The 13,095-nt window shown below is 39.3% G+C and overlaps 1 protein-coding gene across 1 annotated transcript; it reads right to left on the reverse strand.

Annotated features, from left to right (window-relative positions):
* Positions 1 to 128: 128 nt before the first annotated feature.
* On the reverse strand, positions 129 to 7,843 carry LOC127162639 (GTPase IMAP family member 7). The gene is made up of 3 exons (XM_051105436.1): positions 7,728 to 7,843; positions 5,852 to 5,887; positions 129 to 1,541 (listed from the first exon to the last, which is right to left on the reverse strand). Exons 1-3 carry the CDS (start codon positions 7,759 to 7,761, stop codon positions 628 to 630), a joined length of 984 nt encoding a protein of 327 aa, XP_050961393.1. The 5' UTR covers positions 7,762 to 7,843; the 3' UTR covers positions 129 to 627.
* Between the last annotated feature and the right edge of the window lie 5,252 nt (positions 7,844 to 13,095).

Genomic DNA, 13,095 nt, shown 5'->3' on the forward strand with positions numbered 1-13,095 from the left:
AGATAATAAGTAATCAAACATAAACTTATTTGTGATTCCTACTGCTAATGATTTCTGTCACTACATGAAACTCTCAGATAATTGAAGAAATGCTCCTACAAGAACAAATATGACAAAACAACTGTCAAGTTCTTTATTTACAGTACAAATGCTTATTTACAAGAAATATTGGGATTACTGTAGACCACTGGTTCTCAATTCCAGTCCTCGAGAAATATGAAGTGTGACATAATATACGTCTATAAATCAATACAACGTAAATTGGCGTCTCAGCACTATGAATGCTCTATAAACGGAACATCATGGTGGAATATCCTGTTCAGTCCACTTACGATTAAAGAGAACAAACCTCTGAAGTGATTGAGAACCGCTGCTGTAGACTCTATGCAGTACACAGATAAATGGTACATTATATGATAAATGTTAGTTCAATGGTACATATATACACATATTACAAATGTTACACATACTGTACAGCAGGGGTTTCCAACCCTGCCTATTGAGAGCTGCTGCTCCAACACACCTGTCTGGAATTAAACAGCAATCCTGAACACCTTGATGTTCAGCTGCTTCAGACGTGTTTGACTGGCATTAACATGTATAGATATACATATTGTGAGAAGGTGATTAAGATTTGATTTTGAGAAACTTCTGAAAGATCTTTTTTATTATATTCGGATGGGTATAGGTCTGTTCTGCCTCCTGTCTGGCCTCTCTGATCTTAGATTTATAATATCGTTTGTACTCAGTCATTTCACATTTGTTCAGTCGTTCCAGTTCTTTGATCTTCTCTTCTTTCTCTTGCTCAGATACTGTCAGTGTCTCTATTCTCTCTTGTAGTTTCTTCATCTCTTCAGCAAATCTGACCTCCAGTTGTCTCTCTATGTCTTGTAATTTCTTCTCATACAGCTTCTTCAGTTGCTCTGGTTTAGTTTTCATCATGTTCTCCACGTCCTGGTAAGAGTCGCTGGTGTAATATTCACCTCCATTAGCGGCGACTACAGCGTCTACTTTCTGCAGGAACTCCAAGACCTGACTCTGATCCTCCACGTCTTTATTATTGAAGACGTGATATCCTCCTCCACAGCGACTCAGGATTTCCTTCAGAGCCTCGTTGGCTTCAGTGAATTCTTCAACGGAGCCGGTCAGTTCGTCACCGTGAGTGAAGAGGACGATTGTGTGTTTATCTGCTTCTTCTCCAAATACGGCTCTGATCTTCTCCACTGAGAGTCTCTCTTCTTCAGTGAACGTTTCCAGTTTAATGACCAGGATGATGGCGTGAGGTCCAGGTGCCGTCATGTTTATACACTTACTGATCTTCTGTTTCAGAAGCTCCTCCTCTGTAATGTCAGTGTCAAACATGCCCGGTGTATCTACTACCGCGACTTCTCTTCCAGCCACATTTTCTGTCTCTTTCGAGCACTCTTTAGTTACAGATGAAGGGCTTTTGGCGACTCTGAAGGCTTTTCTGCCCAGGATGGTGTTTCCAGAGGACCTTTTACCTGCTCCGGTCATTCCCACCAGCACCAGTCTCATAGACACTGAAAAACAGTGAAACAAATAAGACAAGTTCATCAATAGACTGCTAAAATAGACCGATTGAGCATCAAGTGATTTGTGAATGTTTATACTAGGGATGGCGAAAACTAAAAAATTTCTTGACCGACCACCGAGCCTCATTAGCCAGTTGAAACCGGTTAACCGATTAGTTTAAAATATGGTACGCTATTTGAAATAACAGCCATTTCGAGCCGCGCCTGCAATTTCGCAACTCTGTCGCATCTCTCTGCCGCTCTGCCTCCCGCACACACACACACACACACACACACACACACACACACACACACACACACACACACACACACGCACTCACACACACACACACACACACACTGCCACTCACGTCACTTTTTTAAAATCCCCTACAGCGCGAAACATGAGTCCCGCAAACGCGGCGCCGAAGAGCTTGTTGTATGTAATCGTAGGACAAATGGCTCCTTAGTTTCAAATGGTTTGGGTACAAGGTGATCGCTTTGAAAATAAAGGCGTTTGTCTAGGTTAGAAGCTCATTTGAAACATTGCCACGGCTCATTTAAGAAAATGACAGCTCCGAAGAGACGCCGCTTTAGTTGAGGTAGTGCTAACCATAATAAAGAAAGATGATGATCATCATCACCTTATCGGTTACCACTGAAATGTAGATGTAATGTATTTCCAAATCTAAGCCCATCTTATGCGGCATGTTGCCTAATAGACTGCAACATGATAAAACCAATGGATGAAACAGGCACTTTCAGAATGCGTAAAAGACGCACCGGCCAAGGCAGGTCTAACTCACTGTGTGCCTTCTAATAACGGACAGGACAACTCTGTTGTATAATTAATATTATTTTTTTATTTTTCAAAAAGACAAGTGTCAACTTCTGTTAAGGGCAACATCTCCTAAACCATAACAGACAAAAACCTACAGCTATTCTTAAGAATAACATTAAATAAACAAAAAATTATTAGAATCTATGAATGAGAATACTGTAGCCAACAAACAGCTCACAGACAGGTGTTAAGGGTGCTAATTATTAAAACATAACACAACGGTTTGGCCATTAGTTATTCTTGGAAAATAAATTAACGAAAAACAAGTTAAATAGAGAATACTGTGGCCAAAATAGACTGAATGCGTAAAAGACGCCTTAACTTATTTTTCTCAGATGTCAAGTGTTGGGCCCCAACCAATCTTACATAACAGAAAATATTGGCCTACCCCACTCCGAGTCAATCACTTATTTTTATTCAAGAACACAAGCATGTCTACGTGCTCTGGGGTCAAGTGGGTACGCAGTCGATTAACCACAAGTCCCGCAGCGGAGAAAACCCTCTCTGATGGAACAGAAGTCCCGGGGATGCAAAGGTAGCGCTGCGCCAATCTTGCCAATCTGGGAAAGCGCGTCTGGTTTGCCCTCCAGGGGGCAACTATTGCTTTCACATACGTATGCACTTCCATTTCTGTGGATCCGTGGCATCGGCTGCGCTGTAATCATCTCCCAGTAGCAGACTCATTGCATTCTCCTTGTGGCTGGCTCCACTGGATGGACCCGCTGTCACAGCAGCATCATCATCTCCTCCTGCAGCACCAGGCTCTTCTTCCTCACCCATGTCCTCCTTCTCAATAGCTGCATGCTCCATGTCAGCACAGAGTTCCTTGAGTTTATCAAGCACTGCCTTTGTTTTTTCTCTTGATAAAAACGGTAGGTGTTTATGTCGAGGATCCAGGGCAGAGGCGATCACCGCTGGCATTGAAACCAAGCGTTCGTTGTAGTCAACCTGTGACGAACAACACAGCTGAATTAATGTCTATAATTAATTAATTAATTCATAACACTTGATATTTCGAATTGTAGCCTATATAACGCCCAATAGGCCTATAGCCTGACTATGTGTAGCCTAGTGTACTATAAGGCCATTTTTAAAAATATTTTGGTTTGCCGCAACAGCCTAAAAAAAAAAAAAAAAAAAAAAGGTAGGTCGGTCTATATTTTTTTCAAGATTCAATGTAAAAAAAAAAAAAAAAAAAAAAAAAGTAAAATTTTGCTCAATTTATGACCAGTTAATGCACCAGAGAGAAATGCACATTTCATTACAATACATAAGCAGAGAGCAGTGAATTGTTCTGTTTAAAAGTGTACATTTCATGCTTTCTATATCTATATATATGTGTGTGTCTTAGGTCTGTGAGGCAAGTATACGCTGAGTTTCGGTTGATTTAAGAGACCAGCTCCAGTTCACGCACCGGCGACTCCGTGCTTTAGCCTACCTCTTATTAAATCCCGGAAATTTGTTGATGAAACATTGGTTAAAATTAAGATACAATTAATATAAAACGAAATTCACTTTAAAGACAGGCTTTCTACAAAAACAGACTTAATGAAGTGGTCAAAATCATCTGCCCACTCCATTTGTCTCCCGATATTTTCGGGATCATCTTATCTTATTCCTGCTTTTCACTTTTCTTATAATCAACATGAAATTTAGAAAAATATATATTTTATTTAAACATGAATATGAAACTAAATCGTTTTTTCGTTACAACACATAAGTATTATTATAACAAGCGGCAAGTCGGTCGGACTAAAAGGGAGAAAAAAATTTGGGTCGGACGGTCGGTCCTAAATTGACAGGGTCGGTTGGGTTACGGCAAACAAGAATATTTTTAAGGATGGCCTAAATTACTCCTAAACACAAAATTATAACTTACCTCCATGCGTTCACTCAATGACTGTCGAACCTTGGCCTTGAACTCTGCTACCCGAGGCCTGTCATTAGTAGCGATGGCCATGTGCTTATTAATGATGCTGAAGGTGATGGGGTAGATGTGGGAGATCGACACGGTCTTCTCAGAAGACATGATAGTGGTTGCGCATTTGAGGGTTTCCAGGACAGGTTTAAGATCAGCCATTATTGCCCAGTATTCGTCCTTGATCTCGAGAATTCTGGCATCCTGCAGCTTTGTGACGGTGCGGTCGGACAAGACGGCTGTCACTGCCCATCGCTGTTCGAGAAGCCTCTCAAACATGTCGAACACCGAATTCCATCTAGTTTTGCAGGACTGGATGAGCTTGTGTTTGGGGAGCTGCATCTGTTCTTGTTTGGCCTCGAGGGCTTTGCAGGCTACAGTGCTGTGATTGAAATGGCGAACTAGTTTTCCGGCTGCAGATATAACTTTATACACAAACTGCTTAAATGCGTCATTGATCGCCAGTTGTAGTGTATGGGCGAAACACGCAACTGATACCCAGTCCACCCTTTCAGGAATGTTGGGAGCCACTATGTTGTTCGCATTGTCGTGGACACATGCGACCACTTTCCCTGTCATTCCCCAGGCATCTACCGCTTCGTTTAGTGTTGCAGCCAGGTTGTCGGCGGTGTGTCTGCCTGGCATACTTTTCGTGAGGAATACTGCTGATTTAACCTGCCAGTCCTTGTCAGTCCAGTGGCAGGTGATTGTCACATAACTCTCTGTGGTTAGTGCTGTCCAGCAGTCTGTCGTGATGGCCACACATCTGGCACGATACAGGCGCGCTTTGAGCTCATCTTTTTTCTTGACAAAGCGCTCTTCAATGCGTGTGGTTATGGTCTGTCGAGATGGGACTGTGTAGTTGGGTTCAAGGAATTGTATAAGCTCTAGAAAGCCCTCACCGCTTACAAAGTCAAGGGGCAGCATGTCTTTTTCAACCATTCCGCATATCTTTTGGGTAATAGTCTCTGAGCGCTGTTTGTCACATTTCCTACCTGCTAGCATAGATGACACGGTAGGTTGGCTTTGGCTACCTTTCTCACCCGAAGAGGCTTGCGGGTGTTGCGTTTTCAGGTGATACATCATAGATGATGTGCTGCTACTATATTTAAGCACTGTATCACACAAGTTGCAACTTACATCTGTCTCATTCTTTTTGGTGAAATGGTCCCACACACTACTTTTCTTTGCACGCTTCATCCTGTCGTCTGCCCTGGCTCTAACCTCGAGTGTTTTAGCCTGTTGCCTTTACTTTTCGCAAACCTTGTGAGCGCGCGAACCCAAACGCTGTGACCTCGCGCCAAATGTTTTTATTGGTTTATTAAGTACAAACAGGCGAGTTATGAAAAATTGAGTGTGAGGGATAATTTGTTCACTTAACACAAAAAGATGAGGAATGAGATGGCTAACTGTAGTAGCGTATAGTCCACTGTCTATAATAGCCTAATTTAGATATCACTTTTTTTTTTAACCGACTACCGACAACTTTGACCGGTTAACGTTGATACGGTCAACCACCGGTCAAACGGTCATCGGTTAACATCCCTAGTTTATACTCACTGTTTGGTTGATCAAAAATAAAGCTGCCCCTTCTTCCTATAAAGAGAAGGAAATCATTTAATTCAGTTTCTTTATTTTGCTAATTAAAATAATCACAAGTGGCCGTCAGTGGCCACAGCCTTTTGATTAAATGCAAGTCTAGTTTAATTCCTAACGTAATACAGAATATTTTCCCCATATACACAATACTACTCTCTAAAAAATATGGTTCTTTACATGTAGTAACAGAACCCTTTATTTATACGCAGTGATTGGCTGACAGGGGGGAGGAGTCTCTGTCAGAGATTTGTTCATAGAAATATTGTAGAGCGTGATCTTATGTTCCCATATTCAAATAAATGTTTAAAAATAAAAATGTTGCCACATTTAAATTAAGATTTTAAAATGCAGGTTAAGTGTCACTTGCAGTGCATGTTCACTATATGTTTCCCACATATGTGGGAAAACGTGTAAATAAACGCAGCGTGCATCTAAATAGTTTACGTTCTGATTCTGTGTTATGACACACGATTTTTATTTTTTATTTATTTTTTTTTTCAGCAATATCACAATTCACGAATTTTATCACAAATCTTCTTATCACAAATATTGGTTTCACTATTTTGTGAGTTGTCTGAGCAGTACAGCCAAACAAATCCCCATTTTAAAACCAAAGCCTTACCAGATAACAAAAAATAAAATAAACAGAATATGTTTAGGCCAAAGTGGGTGAAGATAAAAGTCATTGTCATTAGTTTATCTTTGTTATTAATAAATAAGAACAAAGATAGGCTACATGTTACAAATACACATAATACATCAATAAAACAAACAGTGCTTTCATTTTCAGGTACAGTAGGTGTATTTAACAGTAGCATTCAGGAAATTAACAAAAAGAAAAATAAAACAATATACACTATGTAAATAAATTATACACTGACTCAGTCAAGAGCAGTGAGTGATGTTTCTTTTTGTTTAGTTTTATTAGCCTATCATCACCCAAAAATTACAATTCTGTCATCACTTACTAACTTATGAGTTTTATTAAAACTCGAATGAGTTTATTTTTTTCTGTTAAACATAAAACTTACTTTGAAGAATGTGGGTAATCAAACAGTTTCTGGTCCCCAGCTTACTTTTACTGTTTACCTTAGTCATAACCTACTGAGTGTATATGTAGTCATTGTGTGTTTTTAACAGTATTAGCGAATCAGACACAAAAATAACTTGCTTTTATACTTGTGTTTGAAAGTAGGAGTACATTTCATGAATTCTCAGCACTAAGACTAAAATGTCAGTTTGAGAAGCTTGATAAAATATGGGCAGAGATCTTTAGCAGAGGTCTTACAGAAGTAAGAAGAGTTTGGGAGAGTCCATAAAGTGTGGTTGTTTTATAATCTGTTTGTAATATATGAGGATACAGTATAAGGATTTGTTACATTCGTTTTCAGGTATAGACATTTATTTTTCTTACAATTATTTTGGTTATGTATGTATGTATTGATCTTTTTTTTTTTTTTTTGGAAAAGCCTTTCTAGGGACATCAGATGCAAACTACTAGACGATGAACCCTAATTTGTAGTGTTTGGAAATATTTTTCTTAAGAGCTTACAACAGTTTTAATAGTATTATTAAACAACAATATTTCACTTCAGATCTTTGCAGTTGCTGTGCAGGCTCCTCTAACAAGTATTTAAACAAACACCTAACAACACGCTGTTGAAGGAACGATGAAGGAAAGCTCAAGTAAAAACAGGCCCTTTCGAAGGAATTACGCGATGAAATCGAAAGTAAAACAGAAGGAAAACTCTGGAGAAAACTCACACTTATGTGATTAGTGAAGATATTAATTTCAATCAAAGTTAGTCTGAAATTCTTCCTGAAGGCAGAAAGTTACCTGCTGCCTCTGTTGGGCCGCTGGACGAAGCCATGGCGCAGATTTATCCGCCAATTTCTGCGCTGCGATCACCGGAAGCTGAACACAAGCCAAAATAAAGTCATACGAATCATTTCTGTGGATCCTGGAGGCAAGACAAAAAGAAGTTGTGCCAACTTACATGATATCATGTTGTAGCGGCGTATAGTCAAATAACAATATAAAAGCCGCAGCAGGCTAAGACACGAGGAGGTTATACTGAAGACGCGTCATAATGAAGCATTACATCTGATGTTATTTTTATTACTCCGTTTCACCAGCAGAAGAACAAACACCAATCACTTACTTTGGTAGATGCATTCAGTCAAGGGAAGATACATCAAACAGCGCATAGAAACAGATGATGATGGTAGTAACGTCATTGACAGTAGTGACGGTCAAAAGAAAGTTTTTCCCCATGCTCACCCTGCAGCCATGCTCCAAACAACCCGCCATGTCCCACAGGTGAACACACACACTAATATAAACACCACACCCCCTCACGGTGCCATAGTTACAAATGACGTCACACCACACGTGCACATACACAACAGTATAGAAGAAAATAAGAAATATCACAAGAGACTAATAAACCCGATGTATGGCTCCTACACATGTCGTTAGCTAATGTTTTATTTCTGTTTATCGTGAGATAATGATAGTGTAGCACTCTTTTGCATTTTTGGAGGTGACGTTTGGGGCGTCGCCTTCTTCTTCTTCTTCTTCTTTGGTGTTTAACGGCGGTTTGCATCCAAGAGTGTTTCATTACCGCCATCTTCTGGACTATTCTCCTGCGATGATACTCCAGTTTATTTCCTCCAGCTTGTTTTCCGTGTTCACAATCTCCTCATCAGACGTTTTTCCTGCCTTTGCCCAATCACCAGAGCCGGATTAAATAAATGGACTACACTAGGCAGGCTGCATTTTTTGGGCCCCCCTCCATCGATGTTATTTATGAATTGAAATCTGAAACTTACCAAAGTTACTAATAAAAGTTAATTCACATTTTACATAGCCTAGTCTTTGGTTACAAATTGGTTGTTTGTATGCCAAAATAAGTCATGTGTTGTATATTAAACAGTCAATCAGACTATTTTTTGATATTCATTATTTATACGTCATTACACGGCTCTATTAAATGCTATTAAATTATCCTCATCTTATCCATTGGGAGTGTCATTGTTAAGGCAGTAGTACCAGTAAATTTAAATTAATTTTTTACATTTAATCAACACATTTAATTAAGATTTTCTGCTAAATTTATTTATAATTATATATTATTTATTTATATAAATGCTGTAAGCGATTGCATTTTGCAGAAAATCTTAATTAAATGTGTTGATTAATTGAATAGTTAAATAAGTATTCAAATATACAAAGACCAATCAAATTTGCAGTAAGAGAAAGTGTGCTGTAGTAGTAAAGATGTTTATTTTCATGGACAAGCATCATTATTTCCATTTTCTGGTATTCAACACTCAGCAGCTCAGCTCCTGGTCTGGACTGTTCAGCAGTTCTCTCCACTGGTCTGGATGTTTCTCTGGATGGTGTGCTTTACTGGACTGCATTCTAAAAGCAGATTTAATCACAGAAACATAGTAGAAAAATAAGCAATCATTAAATAACTTGACCCTTATGTTTGAACCAGGAACACATTCTTTCACTTTTCTTTACTAACCTGCTTAGTGATGGGATGTTCGGATCAATGAACGAATCTTTTTTCGAGTCATTTCGTTCATTTTGTTCATTTTAGCAAAATATAATTAAAATGTTACGTTTTACTTCCCTAACACATCTACTGCTTACACAAACGTTGATCACACTACAAACAAAACAAAACTATAATGCTATAAGAAACAGAAAATATTAATTCGTTGTTTACCTGGGTCTTTAGTCTATGATTCGCTCACCTCACCTCTTATCTGACAAGTTTTCGGGTTTGAGTCGTTCGTTCATCACCTGACAGCCCAATTAGCTAAACAACACAGTCTGAGCCGGAAAGAGAATTGATTAGTTCATCTTTTGAGTCTTCGGGTTTGAGTCGTTCGTTCATCACGTGACATCCCCGTAATGTTAACCTATGCAGCCTGAGCCGGAAAGAGAATTGATTAGTTCATTTCTTGAGTCCTCGGGTTTGAGTCGTTCGTTCATCACGTGACAGCCCCATAAGGTGAACGAACGACTCTAAAACAGTTGAACTAATTCCAGAACAGGACCTAATAGGATGTTGCGCATGCGCGACTGAACGAATCACTCCCCGAGACGACTCGTTTGTCCCGAGTCACATTAAAGATTCGTTCAAAATGAACGAATCGTTCAAGAACGACCCATCACTAAACCTGCTCAGACAGCCAAGGGAAACGAGCCTTTTGGGTGAACAAAAATTCTTGTCCCTTCTCCTGGAGCCCATATTCACACCATTTTCTTGACAGGGTTTCTCCATTTAGCTTTTTTCTAAAGAAATGTTCCTTGGTTAAGCTTCGGTTAATGTCTCCATATTTCCTCTGTGATGCAGAGAAATCTCCAATATTTTGACAGGGATGGTTTAGTGCAAAGTACTCACGCATACTGTCATCAATTTGGTCCCACTTTGCAGGATCAGATGGGTAGCTTGTTAATACCCTTTCTGGGTCTAGAGGCTCCTGCTGCAAAACGATATTGGGCTCACTTCTGGCTGGCTGCTGTTCTTCCATCAGTTTGTCCTTCTGTGACGGCGCTGATGTTGACGGCGCCACAGCGTCTTCCGCCACATCTTCCACCGCGTCTTCGGGTCGTGTCTCCGGGCCTGGCTCGGCCTCTGGCTCTGCTGACTCGAGCAGGTTCACAGCTGTCGGACGGCTGCCCGACAGAAACTTCTGTAAAGCCCCCCGCTGTCTCTTCTTTTGTTCTTGTTTTTTCTTTTTACGTTTTGCCGCACCCGAAAGCATCTTGTTAGCCTACTCAAAAAACACCTGCCTGCTAGCTTTGTTGTCCCGCTCTGACCTCTGACCGCCTCTGAACGCCGCTGACGTCCCCTCGGACTTAACTGGCTGGCGCCTCTATACAGTCATGAGCTGGCGTTAATGTGACGTAATGTAACAGTCTATGGTTAAGATAAACATCGTCACTATTTTTAGTTAATTAATAAATATTGAAATAAATTGTAGATAGGACATTTATACATTTTATTTTATTTTTATTTTATTTTTTATTTTTTTTTATTTTTTTATTTTTGTCCCTCTGTCTGGGCCCCATCCCGCCAATCAGGCCCTAGGCACGTGCCTAGTTTGCCTTTGCGTTAATCCGGCTCTGCCAATCACACCAGTTTGCACCTGCCAAACCATTCCATCATATTTCTCTTCTGTTCTTCATATCTGCTGCAACTTAAAAGTACATGTTAAATGGTTTCTAATGTCTGACAATACTCACAAAAACTGGTAGGATGCTTCCCTATAATGTATAATGTAATGTTCAGATTACTGTCCAATTCTTAAACTTGTCATCACTATTTCCTCTCTTCTAGTCTCTCTCCAGTTCCTCTCAGTACCAACTTTATTTTTAATACTATACAAATGTCTTCCTCTGGTGTCCCTGTCCCACTGATGCTGTCATTCTCTCACAGCCTTTCCAAACTATACTTTTCCCTTCAGAGTTTTTGACATCTTTATAGTTATTTCAATATTCTCTTTTTCAATTGATTGTTTAGCTAATTTATCCACTCTCTCGTTGCCCAAAACGCCTGTGTGAGCTGGCCTCTGTTTTCCTTTCCTCTTGTGTATGTTGTCAGTATTGCACATAACAGACGGCTGTTGGACACACCTGTCCTGAGACTGTACAGAGCTGACAATGAATCACTTCCAATAAAGACTGTACTTGTTTTGTCCTCCTTTCTAATCCACTCTAATGCCATCATGATATCATATAACACATACACATTCAGATCATTTGTTTGCTTTCCTCCCTGATTAACTATAAAAATTGCTGACCCAGTCCTTCCTTCAGGATCTTCTGACCCGTCTGTGTAAATCTGAATATAATCTCTGTATTTATCGTCCACATATCTGTAGTATTGAGCTACATTGTCTTTACTATTTTTTATTGTTTTGATGTGATGTAATAGTAGGACATATTGTTCTTGTGGCTGTGAGTTTAATGTCTAAACAAACCCAGGATTATCAGAGATGGACTTATTAATGTTTGATTTTAAATTAATTAAGAAATTATTATATTAATTATTAACAGGGGTGGGACTTTCAAGTCACAAGCAAATCTCCCAAATCCTCGAAGAGTTCAAGTTAATGAGATAATTAAGTGATTAATTTAATGATGATTGTGCATTAGTGATGAACACCTGCTGTTAACAATCAACATCACTGAAGAAATGAGAAACACAAGAACTACAACTGAAATCACCTGAAACACACACACACACACACACACACACACACACACACACACACACAATCAAAAACTGTTGTGGTTTTTGCAGCACGTTTGTCAGCACTTCCTAGTATTTCCTAGTAATTATTTTTATAAATGACTGCCAACACTGACTATATTTACTGACATACAGAATCAGCTATAACAAACTGACAATAAATGCACTGAATTTGTGTCAAAAGCTGACAATTTCTATGAATTTAAAAACAGTCCAGCCTTGTTCAGGGTTTGTCTGTGAAATGCCCCTGCACGGGTGTCACACATTACACTTTTCGCCACCTACTGGTGAAAAAATGTCAGTGTAGGCCTACACATGGAATGTGTACTGAACAGAATGTGTTTCCATATTAAGCCACAAGAGGGAGCTAAAGCAGCATCATCTATATCAGGAGAGTCATACAGTATGTTGCTGCAAAACATCAACAAAAAGCTTCTGAGTAAAGAAACAACTAATGTAACAAAATAAAACATTTTCAATTTATATGTTGCTCGCAAATACCTTTATTTTGCCAGAATACACAAATACGCTTAAATGGCCTTCAGATGAGGTGGTTGCCTGTTTTTCCCAGAGTGTAGCTGTAACATCTACCAGCAGGAGTGAACAGACCCAACAGAAGAGAGGAAAACTATACACAACAAGAGCCGCTGAAAATACATATACAAGAAAAACGTTTAAAAAAAAATGAAAGTATTATGAATGTCCATTTATTGTAAAAGCACAATGTCACTGTGAGAGAATACCATTTCATAAATCCAGCTCTGGAAACAAAGAGGAATTTAATCACCGTCACTATGATTGACATTAAAGACACTTAATCAAAGTTCAGTGAGGAAATTCTGCGGCCAGATAATAAAGTCTTTTGATATTTCCTGATCAAACACACAAATCACTGAACAATATACTGAACGGTTTTCACACTAGTGATGGGTC

This window comes from Labeo rohita, unplaced genomic scaffold (assembly GCF_022985175.1).
Source record: "Labeo rohita strain BAU-BD-2019 unplaced genomic scaffold, IGBB_LRoh.1.0 scaffold_994, whole genome shotgun sequence".
Lineage (NCBI taxonomy): Eukaryota > Metazoa > Chordata > Actinopteri > Cypriniformes > Cyprinidae > Labeo > Labeo rohita.